This window comes from Fusarium odoratissimum, assembly GCF_000260195.1.
Source record: "Fusarium odoratissimum NRRL 54006 unplaced genomic scaffold supercont1.3, whole genome shotgun sequence".
Lineage (NCBI taxonomy): Eukaryota > Fungi > Ascomycota > Sordariomycetes > Hypocreales > Nectriaceae > Fusarium > Fusarium odoratissimum.
Genome location: NW_022158689.1, coordinates 1175445 through 1190297, shown reverse-complemented (window position 1 = coordinate 1190297; position 14853 = coordinate 1175445). Strand labels below are relative to the sequence as shown.

The following is a 14853-nucleotide window of genomic DNA, read 5'->3' as shown; positions in this document are numbered from 1 at the left end:
ATACTTTGCGCGGAACTATTTTTCTTCTTCTTCTTTTTTTTTTTTTTTTTTTTTTCTTTCTTTTTTTTTTTGATAAAAACACTTGTGTGGGAGAATGAGAACTGATAGAGAATATGTTGACATTGAAATCCATAACGTTGTAACTCTGGCCACAGATCTTTGCTTAAGTATTGATATGGCGCTTTCGGTATTAAGAGAAGAGAAATCAAAAGGAACAAGCTTCGATTCAGTAATGAGAGTTATCACAAGTCTCAAACATGAATTTACTTACCTACTTACCTTACCTATTCTTTAAAGGATGGTCCATACGGTGTAAGAGCACAGCCACAATTACAGATAGGAACCGCACGTGGCGCAGTCAAGCGCTAGCCGCTTAGATGGAAATTTCCAAATCCACGCGACAACCACACATCTTTTCGACGACGAGGAATTCCAACCCACGAGCCCATGATGACTACGGTACGAGAAGGAGCTCGCATGGCGAGCTCGTTGGGACGGAGGCACCTGTCTCTGAGGACAGGTTCGGTTTGTGTGCAGCGCTTCGCCTCGACCGAGGCAAAGAAGTCCTCCGCTCTTGCAGATCTTGACAATGCTTCGTCTTTTGCGACAGGTTCTCCCGACGAAGCGGCTATCCAGGCCTTCAATTCTAGAGAAAAAGCTGCAGAGACGGGCAAAAAACTTCCCGGAAATAGGTTCGTAGCCCAATTGCTCCCCTTGACCGAGCTCGAGTTGATTGACTTGCGATAGATACCAATACCATCCTCCCAAGTACTACCGTGGTCCTCTACATCCCGTCCAGGTGCCCAAGTCCTCCGATCCGACTGCTCGAGACTTCGTTCCCGGTCCTTTCAGCTTTCCTCGATTAAAGCACACATACGAAAGCACGATTGCTCCAGATCTGATCGCCATGACATATCAGCATACCCCGCCAGGTTCAGAAGTTCCTGTTTCCAATAAGGGTAACTTGAGAGAATGGGACGAGTCTTCGCCTTACCACAAGAACCGACCTCGCCGAGGACCTCGAGGTGGTGGCTCTTCAAGGCTAGGCTTAGTGGAGCGCCCAATTGAATGGCACAACGTACCTGATATCGAGGCTATCACTATCAACTCATTCGCTCCCATGGGCGCCCAGAACAAGGAGTACCTGCACGTGTGCCGTGCTGTTATCCAAGCCATCTCTGGTGCCTTCCCTGAGGTCACACGAGTCAAGCATGGCGTCGTTCAGTGGGGTGTCCGAAAGGGTGACAAGACTGGCTGCAAAGTGACGCTGAAAGGTGCTCAAGCTTACGACTTCCTTGATAAGCTCATCACTCTGGTTCTGCCTAAAATTAAGGACTGGTCTGGTATTGATGCTACTACTGGCGACAGTGCAGGCAACCTGGCGTTCGGTATGAAGCCCGACTGGATGGCATACTTTCCTGAAATCGAGTTCAACTACGACGTGAGTCTGCTTGTGCACTAATCAAGACATGGCGAGCTAATTGTGAGCAGATGTACCCTGCACGACTGATGCCTGGTTGCGATATATTCATCAAGACGACTGGTACATCAGATAGGCAAGGCCGTCTCCTTCTGGAGGCACTCGGCCTTCCCTTCTATGGCAAGGCTAGGCACTAAATTACGATAGAAGGTGTCGTTGTAAGGCGTTGGAAACATATGTCATCTCTAAGTAGCTGATATGTAGCATAGATTCATGTACCAAGACGAATGTATCATAAATGAATATTTAAAATTCAGGGCGAATTGCCTATACCATTCTATTTTTATTACCCTCCGGTTTCTTCATCTCTCTTGACCCCACGCCCTGTGCTTCAGTTCAACGCCCAACTCCGTCCCAATGCAGCCGTTCGTTATGTTTTGATGTTTGTTCCCACCAAAGTTTCTCAAGCCTTGTCGATCTTCTCGCGTAATCCGTTGACCACCTCGTCGACAGCCTCCATGCTTGTGGCATCGACCTTGTCAGTCTTGTGACCCCTCTTGGTCAACTCATCGGCAAAGAGGTCCATCGCTGGTTGGTAGTTGCGCACCGCTGAGCTCAGCGCATACACAGCCTTGCGACGAACGTCGTTATGCTCATCCTCTTGGGTCGCTAGGTTTACAAGTAGCGGAAGTCCCCCCATAGCGAGCAAACGCTCCTGGGTGCGCTCGTTGTTCTGTACAGCGGTTCCCACACACCAGGCTGCCATCTTGCGCATCTCTCGCTCGTCATGCTTGAGCTGGTCGAGTAGTGGGGTCCACAAGCTGAGATTTGCGATATTGTTTGCATTGTCGAGACCCTCAATAAGCTGCTCAAAGTTGTCAAAGGCAATGAGTTTGTCGTCAAGAGAGACCTGCTCAGCATCGTCCGATGTGATTATGTCCATAGAGGCCTTCATCAGGTCGGCGTCAGAGGGACCGCCCATGAGCGATGCCATGAGTTCTGGGGTGAGCTGTGTGGTGGGAGCTGGAGCATCAGGATCATTTCTGGTGGCATCTGATTGCTCAATACTCCATTTGAGGAGTTCGTTGAGTCGCTTGTCATCCATGTTTCCTTGTTTTTGTAGTGTGTTTCTTGATATGTTGTTTGAGCCGAGTTTGTTGAAGGAGTAAGAACAAAAAACATTAATCTTTTGATATTTGCTTTCAATTTTCAACTTGACCAAGCATATCGATTAGAATTTGCCCATTTCTGGAATCTTCAAGAAGACTCTAGTCCAAAAAAGGTCTAGCTCAAGACATGTACACAGAATATCGATCCTCCGTCAACCGACCAATTGTCCTCTCGTAGTTCGATAATGGTACATTGCAGCCCAATGAGTGCCTTATGATGACTTGTACATGCTTTTGAGTCAAAGAGCATAGTAGCACCAAGCTTCTGCTGGGGATAGACACCGCGATTCAACTGACAGCAGTTCTACGTGGCAGAGAAATATTTCATCATAGCTCCCCTCCAGCTCAGCAAAGCTGCCCCACCTTGCAAGGTTGCCCCTCATCGCTGCTTTTGTGGCCGAGACGGGAGAAAGAGCTTAAAGCGAGAGCGGAAAAACCTAAGGAAGGATTCTGTACAAGATACCAGTACTTCAGTACGCCAAAAAAGCATGATTTACCAGAAGGCATTGTGGCTGGTTGAGACGACGCGCGTGTGTTGCGTTGCATGACACTTGCAGGAGCCTGGCCACAAGGCTACCACGAATACTGAAGTCTAAAGTCCCATGTTCAAACTAATGGAGCCTAGTCAGTGGACGCATTTCGCATCTTCGAGAGGCGCCGGAGATCCCGCTGTTCGTAGGTAAGTAAGCGAAGGCATTCATTCTCACAGCCTGGTTACTGGCCGACTGCTCCAGCTGGTGGGTTTCCCCGGCTGGACTGGGCAGGGGCCAGATACAGGGGTCTAATTCAGAGTTTAGGAGATCTGTTGATTGTGATGCCAATATTTGACAGCCTCGTGGTTCAGGGGTGCTCATATGGCGGTGTTGAAGTTAGGCTGCTAATGACATGAACCACACTCACGACGGTGAACAAGATATGAGCTCTATAGAACAGAAACTCATCTCTAAAGACATAGTACACGTTCAGCACCACAAATTGGTTTGTCAAAGAAGTCTCTACATAGTGAAGGGGACGATACAGCTGCGTAATATCGAGGCGGTTCTCGCTCCCAACCACAAATCCCTACTCACCCAGGGCAGACCAGTCGGAATGAACGGGCGAGTGCTGTCTTTTCAGTAAACGAAACAGGCCCTAACGCGTATTTGGTATGGTTGGTCAGCAAGAAACTTCTTCGATACAAAAAGCTCTCTCCGCGTAACTCTGCCCTGAACGAGTACTTGCTCGATTAGCCACTTGTGCTAATTATGGAGTGGAACTCGGGAGCTGGAAGCTGGGTACCAGTTCCAATCTGCGGAGCATCTGGAGATTTGGCATGGAGATAACAACCCCTTTTCAGTTGCTGAACCCAAGTGCTTGGAGTCTTGGGATGGTTGGTTGTTCTGAATGATGAGACCCTGCAGAGTAGGAAGCAAATAGACATTCCGCTCATGTATGGGCCTCGCCCAGGAGTGAAGATTGGACAGCATCTCTGAGCTATGTGTGGCTGGGACTGACCTGAACAGGAGCTATTTGCGTAGACTTCTTGATGATACAAAGATGCCTAGGCTGGTATGTTGTTTACAAAGTCATTGATGTCTAATAGAATGCCATTCTGAAGAACGAGTCCTCAGCTGAAACGCTAAGATATTTCGCCAAGAGAAATAAAAGGAAGCCTCAGAGGCTGCAGCATTAGAAAGTTCCCTAGCTGACGTCTTCGCCAGCTCGCGTGGCGGTGGATGAAGTTCTGCTTACGACGTCACCTTGTGCAGAAAGGATAAAGTCAGGACGGTGAAGCGGCCCGTTTTACTGTGTCGGGACGTGCTTGCAAATGTCTAGGAGCTTGACAGAGAATCACTACTTGATCCGAAGGGATCACTAGATATTTTGACCTTGAATCACAACCACTTGCTCCGATATCAATTCTCCAAGGAATTGGCGATCACGAACCTTTATTACTGTTGTAGGTAAGCTCCCCACCTCAGCCACCGCTATAACCATTCCACTGCGACCGCTGCTCTGCAACCACTGGGACAAAGTTGCTCTCAGGGCATCCTTCTCTGCACTACGACCACCACGAACCAATCAGTAAAGCGGCGAGCAGCTTGGAAAGACCTGTTTTTCTGATTGCCCCGCCTCTATTTTCCCCCTAGCAGTCAATAGCAAGAGTGCAGCTCTCGCTCCTGCTCTAGATTGTGCATTGTCTGCTCAGTTTCCCTACCCAATTCTGGCAGGCGGTCTCTTGTCCCCCCCCTTGTCCCCAAAGTGTCCACCTCAGCAATTCGGGCCCGCCCACAACTTTCTTGTGACAGCGTCGCCCGGCGATACTTGTCTCCTTTCCCCCTCCCCCATTCTCCCGCCTCCGTCTCTTTCCCTCTCCCATTCCATTCCAAACTACTTCTCTTCAACTCTTCTAACCCCCGACCTCCGTCTCCTTCTCCATCCAACGTCTCTTTTCCCGTAAGCTTGCTCTTCCACCTACTAATTACTACATCTTTCGTCTCTCTTCTTTTATAGCTCTTCGTCTTTTCTTCTTTGATTCTTGGCCGCTAATCCCGTTTCTGGACAGCTTTCCCATACACACACCGTAATCCACAGCCATGGAGGGTACGTCGCATCATACCGCGTCGCTGCATCGTCGGATCTAAACAATCCGTTTTGAGCATCGCGAAGATCATCTCCAGACTCATGCTGACTTGTGTTTCGCTTTATAGAAGAAGTTGCTGCTCTCGTCATCGACAATGGGTAAGCTCCCCCGCCTGTCTCACCGACCTCTGGACTATCTCCCCGCCTCTCTGCTCCTGGACCAGATCTGCCACCCCATCGTCCGATGCCCGACACTGGCCTCGACATTGATGCTTGGGGAGTGTTTGGTCTTTGAATTGGTGCAGAACGATTTCAGCATGTCCATGATAGCTAACTTGATATCAGTTCGGGTATGTGCAAAGCCGGTTTCGCCGGTGATGATGCTCCCCGAGCTGTTTTCCGTGAGTACCCCACTTTCTAGCCTCTGCGCCCAAAGAATTGATATCGCATGTCCTGGGCGCAAGTTAATCAGAAACCCAATGCTAACATTGTAAACAGCTTCCATTGTCGGTCGCCCCCGTCATCATGGGTAAGTTGTAGCTACAGCGGCAATTCTGCCGCCTCCTTGGTGGCTGGCCACTGACAAGTTCTCAGTATCATGATTGGTATGGGTCAGAAGGACTCGTATGTTGGTGATGAGGCTCAGTCCAAGCGTGGTATTCTCACTCTGCGATACCCCATTGAGCACGGTGTTGTCACCAACTGGGACGACATGGAGAAGATTTGGCACCACACCTTCTACAACGAGCTGCGTGTCGCTCCCGAGGAGCACCCCGTCCTGCTCACCGAGGCTCCCATCAACCCCAAGTCCAACCGTGAGAAGATGACCCAGATTGTCTTCGAGACATTCAACGCCCCAGCTTTCTACGTCTCCATCCAGGCCGTTCTGTCTCTGTACGCCTCCGGTCGTACCACTGGTATCGTTCTGGACTCTGGTGATGGTGTCACTCACGTTGTCCCCATTTACGAGGGTTTCGCCCTTCCCCACGCCATTGCCCGTGTCGACATGGCTGGTCGTGATCTTACCGACTACCTCATGAAGATTCTTGCTGAGCGCGGTTACACTTTCTCCACCACCGCCGAGCGAGAAATCGTCCGTGACATCAAGGAGAAGCTCTGCTACGTCGCCCTCGACTTCGAGCAGGAGATCCAGACTGCCGCCCAGAGCTCCAGCCTGGAGAAGTCCTATGAGCTTCCCGATGGTCAGGTCATTACTATTGGTAACGAGCGATTCCGTGCTCCTGAGGCTCTCTTCCAGCCTTCTGTCCTGGGTCTTGAGAGCGGTGGTATCCATGTCACCACCTTCAACTCCATCATGAAGTGTGATGTCGATGTCCGAAAGGATCTCTACGGCAACATTGTCATGGTAAGTTTCATGAGAATGAGCTGTCCGAATTGTTCTAACATTCATTCAGTCTGGTGGTACCACCATGTACCCTGGTCTCTCCGACCGTATGCAGAAGGAGATCACTGCCCTTGCTCCTTCTTCCATGAAGGTCAAGATCATTGCTCCTCCCGAGCGAAAGTACTCCGTCTGGATCGGTGGTTCCATTCTTGCTTCCCTGTCCACTTTCCAGCAAATGTGGATCTCCAAGCAGGAGTACGACGAGAGCGGTCCCTCAATCGTTCACCGCAAGTGCTTCTAAGGTGTGTCAAGCTCCTGGTGACTGGGGAGGCTTCTTGCTAACTTACTAAGCTACCCGACCGACAAACCAAATCCTCCCACTCGCGCAACGACGACAAGATCATGGAGGTGGCGACAGACGCTAAGCTTTGGGTGGTTGGCAAACGTCAAAGTCGACTCTCATATTTACGAAAAGTTTTTGACATGGTCAGAAGGGTGGGCGTTGCGCTTACGAAGAGATGTGATGGCCCCTTTGTTGTAGTTGCGCGTGTAATGCGTGCCTAGGGGTAGAAGCCGAGGTTGACATACAAATACTTTTTTACTTTCCGCTTAGAATTTTTTGAAATGAAACGAGGTGATGACATGATGTTTGCTCCTTTGCGTACATTAAGCATATCCACATACATGATGTCGTAATTAAATCCTCACAAGTGCTTCCATAGAGCATTGATCACGGCGCTTTACTTGTGGTGTCTAGGGGTTGAGAAGTCTGGTAATTGTTTGCGTCGTCTGTGGTTAGGTCACGTCCCTCTGGTGAAGCAGTAGATGTGTCTGACTGCGCTTCAGCTTCAGCAGCCGTAGCGGCCTTCTCTTCCTCAAGTTTCTTGTACTTCCTACGACTCTTTTTCGAAGCACTTGCAGCTCTCTTTTGCTTTACCTGGCCGACAATAGCCGATCGACTCTGATCTCCATTGCGAAGTTCATCGACACGTTGCGCGAGTAATTCACGGGCGTGCTTCCGGTTCTGGTCTCTCGAACGGGTTGCCTGAGACTTGACGACGATGCCAGTGGGTATGTGCTTCAGCTGAACTGCGGAATTGGTTTTATTCTAGTGTAACAACTATGTAAGTTGAAAGGACTTCCAAGGACTGAGCAATAGCGGGGGCGCTAGAAAAGAGATATGCGTACAATCTTTTGTCCACCAGGACCACTACCTTTGACATAGGACTCTTCGATCTCAGACTCAGGTGGGGGCTTCGGCCGAGGAGGGAGAGCTTTCGCTAGGAAGATAGATGTATTGTGAAAGGTCCGTGTTGGAAGTGCTGGGGGAGTGCTGTAGCGGATGGTTCGGAGGAGTTTGAGCGGCGTCATTACGAGGCGATTGAATGCAGACATTCAACAAGAAACATCAGATGCTTTGTGCCAAGGCCGTGAATTAGAGTCGTAATCAGGTTAAGATGAAGATTAAGCACTGTGGACGAGGCTGATTTCGGCTTCCTGTGCCACGAGGAAGCCACAAGGAAGCCACAGTCACAGCCACGAGCCACGAGCCACGAGCCAGTCGCGTGTCAGCAGCCCACAGCGAGATGGTGATCCAGTAAATTAGAGACCCGCACCCCCTGTAGATTTCAATACATCGAAGCCTTAGCACTTCCCTGCGGTGCCTCCGGTACCCAATTTTCGGGAGCGTCGGTACGATAAAGGCACAAGGAGCCCAGATAAAGGAGGGCCGGCCTTTCCCTGATCCTTATCCTTATCCTGATCCTGTATTCTCCATTGCCTCAACCTTTCCCCTGGATCTACCACTTCAAGCCATTCATTTCAGCACGCGGCAATTCTACGACGACGGCTACCGATATCTGCGATTCAACAACAAATTTTTGACCCTTCATTTCGACACAATGGCCGTTCTTGGATCATTTCGCAAGTGGTTGAGCCTCAAGCAATACCAGCTGGAGGTCACTTTCAGTGTGTACATGTTCACGCCCTGGGAGAAGTTCTTTTTCAGTATGTTATCTGTAATCCCATATGTTTTAAGTTATTGTCTTCAGAAGACTAATCCATCGCCCTAGGCTCCATTGTTTTTCTGCTCTTCAGCTTGACCTTCATCGCCGCCTGTCTTTACCTCCCGCATCACATCTCTTTCCTCGTCGGTCGCGCCTGGTACTATATCAACGGAGAGCACATTGACGTTGCCGAGGTGGTGCAGGAAGCTGTTAAAGATATGTCTGCGAGCGCGCTGTCCGGGACAGCTGCAAGTGTCGTAGATGTTACTAAGGAGACTGTCGAGACGGTTGTGAGAGAACTATAAAATCCAGCACAGGATCGCTCACGCAAAAATTCTGGAAATGCATACATGCTGGACATTGGCACCGAAATGGCCTCGTAACGAGGAGGAGGCTCTGCATAAATGAGTCGTAAGAGCCGGTCTTTAACCAAAGGTCCGTGAGAGATGGCTCGGGCTTCATCTGGTATACGATATAATGGACATGGATCTACAATACTTTGGCCAATAGATGGCTGTAATGATAATACACTTTTACCCAATAATCCCGCTGTTCATCCCACTGTTCGGTCTGTGCAAAGATGAGCAAGCCGCTGGTCTCGATGTGAAGGAAATTTCTGGTAACGTCGTAATCATAACTTTTGGTTCTATGGGTCTGCAGACACCTGAAGATACGCCTGGCTGAAGGCATATACTCTGAGTGAACTATCCTCTCCTGCAACTGCCACCTCAAATGGCCTCTCGGCCCCCTCTCGTACAATAGGACGCCATGCAAGCTGGTGAACAGCCTTGGGCAAACAGTAACTAGAGGCAACGTCAGCAGTTGGTTCTTTTATATCGGTGGTTTACGAGCACTTACTCTTCATATGCGGGCTTCTCAGTGACATCAGTTCCATCCTCCTTGATTAGGCAAAGACTGAGTCGGCCAAGTTCTGTGCCAACTGCCAAGACAAATCTACCGTCAATAACCTGAGGGACAAAATCGACGGATGTTACAGGGGATGCAGTCGGGATGGAGGCTGTCTGGGAGAACTGAAGCTTTCCATCTTCATTAGGTTTGGCGGCCCAGACGCGGACTTGCTTGTCACGGCCAGCAGTTGCGAATACTGGCGCCTTAGATGACGCAGGCGCCCACGCTGCGTCAAGGACCATACGTGTGTGACCCTTGGGATTGATCTGCAGGAGCTTGTACGCAGCTTCATCCTCAGGGGCGCGCTCAAAGATAGCCCATTGGCGATCGCGCCCTACACTTAGGAGGAACTGGTCGTCAGAGGAGAATCGAAGGCGGGTGGCTGTTAGAGAGTGTGCGGTCAGAGGCGGCTTGAGCTCAGTCCAACGATTTGTCTCGAATAGGCGAATTACGGCGTGGTTGGTCGAGCTGGCTTTGCATGCGCTGGCGACGAGAGTGCCATCGTGGCTAGCTGCGAGACAAGAAATCTCGTAACCATGTCCATACAGCTTCTCGGTTTCCGGCCACAAAGTATGTCTTGAGAGTGTCTCCTCGAAAGGAGGGTGATCGATCTCCAAATGCGACTTTTTGACTATCGAGGCTGGATCCATGGCCTCACGATCCCGGTCATCAATGGGCTGAATTTCTTGGTCATCTTCCACGGCATCAATTGCCTTGTTAGATAGTCCCAGGACTGGCATATTGGCGGCATCTGGCATGTTCTGAACATCCATGCCACCACCGATGCCTGCAAGACGGTTGAGCATCGAGGCAACAGCTTTGGGTTCGCTAAAGACACGCATGAGTTTCTCATCGGCCCCTGAGACGAATTGAGAAGCTCCCACAGAGTCAATACAGTTGAGATCATAGCCGTGAATCTGAGGCCGGGACATTTCATGCCATGTCTCATTTCCTGGTCTGTCCCAGCGTGTATGCAGTCGTGTGGTTTGGTCAGAGCTTGTTGACAAAAGATACTCACCATTCTTGGCCCACGTTATACCTGTAACAGCTCTGGTATGCCCGGAAATAGCTACACATGGCTGCCAAAAGTCTTCCGCGAGGACATATTCCCATCGTCTCCAGCTACCGGTACGGCCGAGGCAGGCTACTGATTTACCATCAGGAGACCACAAGCCCGTCCAAAATCCGCCTGTGCTTCCAGTTGCTGTTGTTGCACCCTTCTCCCTGCTAATCTCACCAAGTCTCGCCATGCTGACCCAGATTCCAGAGCTAGAGTCAGCTTCCCAGATGGCGAGCGAGTTATCGGCTGATGTCGAGAGCAGCTGTAGCTTGTCATCATCCTGTCGTTGCCAGCGTGCACTGTATATCCAGTCCTCGTGGCCCAAAAGAAGTGCTTCGAAAGTAACGGAGAAGTCCTTGCCGGCGGACTGAAGACGATGTGCCTTGTTGGAGGGTGACTTTCCGGGTAGGTATGCGTCGCTGGAAGGGTCTGAACCACTGGCAGCAGCAGCGGGCAGCTCTCTTCCCTGATGGAATCTCCAGATACGGATGTATTTATCCTGGCTCGCTGAGGCGAGTAACAGATCACTGTCAGGGGCACATGTCTCTTTGGCGAAGCTCAAGCTCCGTATCCAACCCTCATGTCCTGTCAAAGTGGCTTGCACGTCGAACTGAACATTTTCTGACTTAACCTCAGCTGTGAAAATCTGCACGATATCTCTTGTGCCAGCAGATGCTAGCACCAAAACATCGTCTTCATCTCCAGCGTAGCTGAGTGATAGGCACATGGGGAAGTATTTGGGTGTCGTCTTGACGCTTTGGAGTAGAGTGAGCTGATCATTCTCGAGGTTCCATAATTTTATGGAGGCATCTGCACTTCCAGTTGCGATAATCCATTTCTGGGCCCCCTTGATCCTCAAGGCAGCGATACAGTTGATAGCAGCAGTGTGCTCCGTTGAGGTGTGGATGGGCTTGAATTCATCACTGTTGCGAGATGCTTTCCAGATGATCACGGTCTTATCGTCTGAGCCAGAAACAAGAAATGAGTTTTCATCCTGGTCTCCTTCGGGGAGAAACGTCAAGGCCTTGACAGTGCTCTTATGCCCATTGAGCAGCTTTGTGACTCCCTTGGGAGATTCCGACTTCACATATGTTAGTACCAAAACACCTAGATGGTCTGCCAGAAAGAAGCGTAAAGCAGGGTATATTGACATTAAAGCAGCAAGGTGACTCGAATACTAACCAAAGGTCGCCATAACGCAATGTTAATATCGGCTCCAAAAGCCAAAATCCCACATTGGCTCCAGTCCGCAACAGCGGTCTGCCGGTTGGCCCCCGAGGAGAGATATTCGATGGAGACGGGTCTTGAGCCCATTGTTGTCCCTATCGCCTTTCGTCGTCTCTGACGTGAAGTCGTTATTTTTAGAGGTTGTAAAGATGAGTCTGAAAAGTGTGTGCTTCTTGACTTCTGATTGGCTGTAGAGACGTCCTGCTGAGATTTTTGGACCGGCTTGCTTATGTCATCCGATTCACGCTTGCAAGTGCCTTGAAACACCAACACATTAAGAAAAGCAATTAATGTCAACTGCCTACCAAAGGTCACGGGTCTATTGTTACAGAGACACCAGTGAAAACATTCTCATTCGCGATACAATCCTCTTGGTTTACTCATCTTCCTCTCGTTGCCGGACAGAAAACCTGGCGTTTCCATTGTAAAAGGGTAATAGTTAGCCTCTTACACCACATCTCTTTGATGCCTTAGACACAGTTTCGCTACCGCCAACCAATACCTCGGGGTCACCTTTTATCCACTACTGCAAAAGCAAAGTCACGACCAGTTGACAGCAGTAGCATCAGGATCACGCTCCCAGATCGTCACTTCGCTTCAGCTTGCACATCTCTGTCACAATGGCTGAATCGACATCGGCCCCCAAGCTCAACATCGACGTCGAGTTCTCGTAAGTCGCTTCACCAAGATTTTCATCTTGCATGTATTATATGATCTATCAGCTCCCGCTTGCACGGTCTTGACTCAGACTCAGACTCAGACTCGAGTCCACCCCCTTCTGCGCTATCAAATTTTCTCCTGGCGGGAGTGTCCACCTGAACCACGCTTGTGCCTGGATTCTCGCTTCCAACGAGTCTCTTCTCTGCACTCTCTTCGATCTCTTTGCTTTTTCTTGGCCATCCTGTCCACTGAGCTAACATTGTGGCACTGCAGTGGCGGCCTGGAGATGCTCTTCTCCAACAAGAGGCAGCATGCTCTGACCATTCCCGCGGCAGATCAGGACGGGAAACCCGTTGACATCGCGTATTTGATCGACCATCTATGTCAGAATGTCATGGATGATTCTCGCAAAGATCTTTTTGTTCTAGACAACCACCTGTACGTCTTGGCCACCGATTACTCTCTATCTCCGTTTATGTTTTCTTATCGCTATACACACTCCCCTTGACCATGGCCACGGCCGTGTTGGTTCGAAAAACACTCCAATTCTTCTCCTACCTCATTTGATTGTCTTTGTCGCTAATAGGGGTGGCAATCAGTCGACCAGGTATCCTGGTTCTGATCAATGATGCAGACTGGGAGCTCGAAGGTGAGGAGGCCTATGAGATCCAGAGCGGTGACAACATCTTGTTTGTCTCAACGCTACATGGAGGTTAGATTGTTGCACTCTTCGTCCGCTTTGGGCCTCAAAACATCACCGCGGGTCGGTCAGTGCAGTACCGGCACGGCTTTTATTGAAGAACTTCTACATGCATGCACATATACATACAAATCTACGCATTCCTACGTATGCGTACAGAAAACACAACTCCCTTGCATATCGAATTGTTGAGAAATAGGCAAGGACATGGACATGGTATGCATCGAGTGCATGCGCAGCCAAGTCCACAACAGGCCAGTCTCGGGCTGACTTCAGGTTTCGACACGGCGGGACTGATACGCGAATGTTAGTTACTTGCTCCTTTGGGTCTCACTGTCTTGTCTTTGTTGTCTCCCGCCTCGTCTTGTCTGTGTATCTTGCCACTCCGATGAAACGGCCGTCTTATGTGGACAATGAATGGATCATACACGTCGCTTGCGCGTGTATCTGCGCCTGCACTCCCCGTCTCAGCCAGCCCTGCAACGGCCTTTAGAACCAACGTCTCCAGCCTCTGGTCTAGGCGCATCGATCTTAGCCCCAGCAGAAACCCATCTTGCATCTAGAGCACATACACATTACAAGGAACGTGCATTGTGTGCACAAGCAGCATCAACGGCTTTGTGGAGGCGAAAAAGGAAAACCCACTTCGACTTGCATGCCTTACATCTACGGCCCTCGAGATCAGCAAAGCCTCATTTCTTTAAAACTTGGAGGGAAAATGGAATGGCGGACAATGACACGACGGGCTGTGCCATTGCAACGTTATCTACGGCGGTGAAGGGAAGATCCCACCCAAAGTGCTCTGCCACATAGTTGGGATGCAGAGGTACGAAATGAGGCTTCATGTGCGTGTGCATGAGAGTAGATCCATTTTCATGTGCGTTTGCTGGGCTCTTTGGAAGAAGCTGGCCATCCAGGGGAGAGGGAGAGAAGAGAGTAGAGGCGGGGCGGTGAATTTTAGGGGAGGGGGGCTTGTCGATCAAAGCCAGAAAGAGAGGTATGCAGCCCTAATCTACATCAGTCTGCATTTTGTACGCATGCTATGTAGAGCGAGCGTTACTGTAATTGTGAGCTATGGATAAAACAGTTATTGCTCTCTGCGATAGTTCGAAGTCCTTTGGATGTGGGCAGTCAGTCTGAAGAAACCGAGAAACCTCAGTTCATGAGTTGTAACTTGTTTCAATAGCAAACGGCATGTGCATCACCATCACATGAATTCACATGGCATCTTCACCTTTCATATCAACGCCTACAATATCTCTTGCATTCTGCCAATATGCGTGGTCATTCGGTGCCTCACTTAGGTATGTCCTTTTCCTCATGGATGTCTTTTCCCCACAGTGAGCAGGGCCTCTTTTCATATGGACAACCGTCAACTGTAGGCGAGACAACATTAGCCATACTGTACCTGGACTCTCATCACTCATCTCCATCTGAGCCCCTGATAACTCGATCTCGGCACCAGGATCATCATCCTCCATCGAGGCCTTACAGCTCGGCTCAGCTTTGTCAATTTCTCTCTGATGGCTTGGGCAGCATTACAGCCCCCAAGGTTCCTAATTTGGGGCATCCGTGTCTTGGTTTTACTTGTGATCCCCCGCCTTCTTGATCAGCAGTCAGTGACTTAGACTAGAGGGTCCTTTTGAAGAATTCTGCTATCATGTGCCCCTACAAAGCTTGTGTGACAGGTTTCCTTCCTTACTCCTTTAATGGCTGGTACTGAGGTGGTTATGGCTAAAACAGTTCAGTTCGGTTGTTTTGTTCCGGGCTGGAAAGGTCCAGAAAGACGCCGTTA

At 49.9% G+C, this 14853-nt stretch overlaps 9 protein-coding genes across 13 annotated transcripts; 6 read left to right on the top strand and 3 right to left on the bottom strand.

Moving 5' to 3' along the window:
* Window positions 1-347: 347 nt before the first annotated feature.
* FOIG_02825 (uncharacterized protein) lies at window positions 348-2648 on the top strand. The gene is made up of 3 exons (XM_031200241.1): window positions 348-692; window positions 748-1441; window positions 1492-2648. The coding sequence occupies exons 1-3, from the start codon at window positions 448-450 to the stop codon at window positions 1615-1617; spliced, it is 1065 nt and encodes a 354-aa protein (XP_031070009.1). The 5' UTR covers window positions 348-447; the 3' UTR covers window positions 1618-2648.
* Window positions 1643-2644, bottom strand: FOIG_02826 (hsp70-like protein). The gene has a single exon (XM_031200242.1). It carries the CDS (start codon window positions 2523-2525, stop codon window positions 1884-1886), a length of 642 nt encoding a protein of 213 aa, XP_031070010.1. The 5' UTR covers window positions 2526-2644; the 3' UTR covers window positions 1643-1883.
* A 555-nt stretch (window positions 2649-3203) lies between the features above and the next one.
* Window positions 3204-4261, top strand: FOIG_02824 (uncharacterized protein; the record flags this gene model as incomplete). The annotated part of the gene is made up of 3 exons (XM_031200240.1): window positions 3204-3268; window positions 4092-4137; window positions 4172-4261. 3 exons carry the CDS (start codon window positions 3204-3206, stop codon window positions 4259-4261), a joined length of 201 nt encoding a protein of 66 aa, XP_031070008.1.
* Window positions 4262-4313: 52 nt separating this feature from the next.
* Window positions 4314-7963, top strand: FOIG_02823 (actin beta/gamma 1). 3 transcript variants are annotated; one of them, XM_031200239.1, is made up of 8 exons: window positions 4314-4532; window positions 5135-5172; window positions 5280-5310; window positions 5497-5552; window positions 5650-5680; window positions 5746-6517; window positions 6567-6798; window positions 6848-7963. In XM_031200239.1, exons 2-7 carry the CDS (start codon window positions 5166-5168, stop codon window positions 6795-6797), a joined length of 1128 nt encoding a protein of 375 aa, XP_031070007.1. In that variant the 5' UTR covers window positions 4314-4532; window positions 5135-5165; the 3' UTR covers window position 6798; window positions 6848-7963. The 3 variants fall into 3 exon arrangements, with proteins under 3 accessions (XP_031070007.1, XP_031070005.1, XP_031070006.1); XM_031200238.1 differs by having other exon boundaries at window positions 4389-5025; XM_031200237.1 differs by having other exon boundaries at window positions 4386-5172.
* Window positions 7116-7963, bottom strand: FOIG_02822 (uncharacterized protein). Its single transcript, XM_031200236.1, has 2 exons — window positions 7685-7963; window positions 7116-7604 (listed from the first exon to the last, which is right to left on the bottom strand). Exons 1-2 carry the CDS (start codon window positions 7889-7891, stop codon window positions 7227-7229), a joined length of 585 nt encoding a protein of 194 aa, XP_031070004.1. The 5' UTR covers window positions 7892-7963; the 3' UTR covers window positions 7116-7226.
* Window positions 7964-8144: 181 nt separating this feature from the next.
* FOIG_02821 (uncharacterized protein) lies at window positions 8145-9092 on the top strand. Its single transcript, XM_031200235.1, has 2 exons — window positions 8145-8503; window positions 8569-9092. The coding sequence occupies exons 1-2, from the start codon at window positions 8398-8400 to the stop codon at window positions 8805-8807; spliced, it is 345 nt and encodes a 114-aa protein (XP_031070003.1). The 5' UTR covers window positions 8145-8397; the 3' UTR covers window positions 8808-9092.
* On the bottom strand, window positions 8163-11868 carry FOIG_02820 (elongator complex protein 2). 3 transcript variants are annotated; one of them, XM_031200234.1, is made up of 3 exons: window positions 11623-11868; window positions 9361-11552; window positions 8163-9305 (listed from the first exon to the last, which is right to left on the bottom strand). In XM_031200234.1, the coding sequence occupies exons 2-3, from the start codon at window positions 11196-11198 to the stop codon at window positions 9149-9151; spliced, it is 1995 nt and encodes a 664-aa protein (XP_031070002.1). In that variant the 5' UTR covers window positions 11199-11552; window positions 11623-11868; the 3' UTR covers window positions 8163-9148. The 3 variants fall into 3 exon arrangements, with proteins under 3 accessions (XP_031070002.1, XP_031070000.1, XP_031070001.1); XM_031200232.1 differs by having other exon boundaries at window positions 11654-11868; XM_031200233.1 differs by having other exon boundaries at window positions 9361-11868.
* A 450-nt stretch (window positions 11869-12318) lies between these two features.
* FOIG_02819 (ubiquitin-like modifier 1) lies at window positions 12319-13075 on the top strand (the record flags this gene model as incomplete). Its single annotated transcript, XM_031200231.1, has 3 exons — window positions 12319-12368; window positions 12632-12796; window positions 12958-13075. The coding sequence occupies 3 exons, from the start codon at window positions 12319-12321 to the stop codon at window positions 13073-13075; spliced, it is 333 nt and encodes a 110-aa protein (XP_031069999.1).
* Window positions 13076-13475: 400 nt separating this feature from the next.
* On the top strand, window positions 13476-13871 carry FOIG_02818 (uncharacterized protein; the record flags this gene model as incomplete). Its single annotated transcript, XM_031200230.1, has 1 exon — window positions 13476-13871. One exon carries the CDS (start codon window positions 13476-13478, stop codon window positions 13869-13871), a length of 396 nt encoding a protein of 131 aa, XP_031069998.1.
* Window positions 13872-14853: the final 982 nt, after the last annotated feature.

Bases quoted from the DNA above. Each gene is read 5' to 3' on its own strand.
- FOIG_02823 (XM_031200239.1), top strand. The intron at 5,311-5,496 runs GTAAGCTCCCCC...ACTTGATATCAG, and splicing joins GCTCTCGTCATCGACAATGG to TTCGGGTATGTGCAAAGCCG. The intron at 5,553-5,649 runs GTGAGTACCCCA...CATTGTAAACAG, and splicing joins TGCTCCCCGAGCTGTTTTCC to CTTCCATTGTCGGTCGCCCC.
- FOIG_02822 (XM_031200236.1), bottom strand. From the start codon at position 7,891: ATGTCTGCATTCAATCGCCTCGTAATGACGCCGCTCAAACTCCTCCGA. The intron at 7,605-7,684 runs GTACGCATATCT...TTGTTACACTAG, and splicing joins GTCCTGGTGGACAAAAGATT to AATAAAACCAATTCCGCAGT.
- FOIG_02826 (XM_031200242.1), bottom strand. From the start codon at position 2,525: ATGGATGACAAGCGACTCAACGAACTCCTCAAATGGAGTATTGAGCAA.
- FOIG_02821 (XM_031200235.1), top strand. From the start codon at position 8,398: ATGGCCGTTCTTGGATCATTTCGCAAGTGGTTGAGCCTCAAGCAATAC. The intron at 8,504-8,568 runs GTATGTTATCTG...CCATCGCCCTAG, and splicing joins CTGGGAGAAGTTCTTTTTCA to GCTCCATTGTTTTTCTGCTC.
- FOIG_02820 (XM_031200232.1), bottom strand. From the start codon at position 11,785: ATGGGCTCAAGACCCGTCTCCATCGAATATCTCTCCTCGGGGGCCAAC. The intron at 11,553-11,653 runs GTTAGTATTCGA...ACATATGTGAAG, and splicing joins TTGCGTTATGGCGACCTTTG to TCGGAATCTCCCAAGGGAGT. The intron at 9,306-9,360 runs GTAAGTGCTCGT...CGTTGCCTCTAG, and splicing joins GAGAAGCCCGCATATGAAGA to TTACTGTTTGCCCAAGGCTG.
- FOIG_02825 (XM_031200241.1), top strand. From the start codon at position 448: ATGATGACTACGGTACGAGAAGGAGCTCGCATGGCGAGCTCGTTGGGA. The intron at 693-747 runs GTTCGTAGCCCA...GACTTGCGATAG, and splicing joins AAAAAACTTCCCGGAAATAG to ATACCAATACCATCCTCCCA. The intron at 1,442-1,491 runs GTGAGTCTGCTT...AATTGTGAGCAG, and splicing joins AAATCGAGTTCAACTACGAC to ATGTACCCTGCACGACTGAT.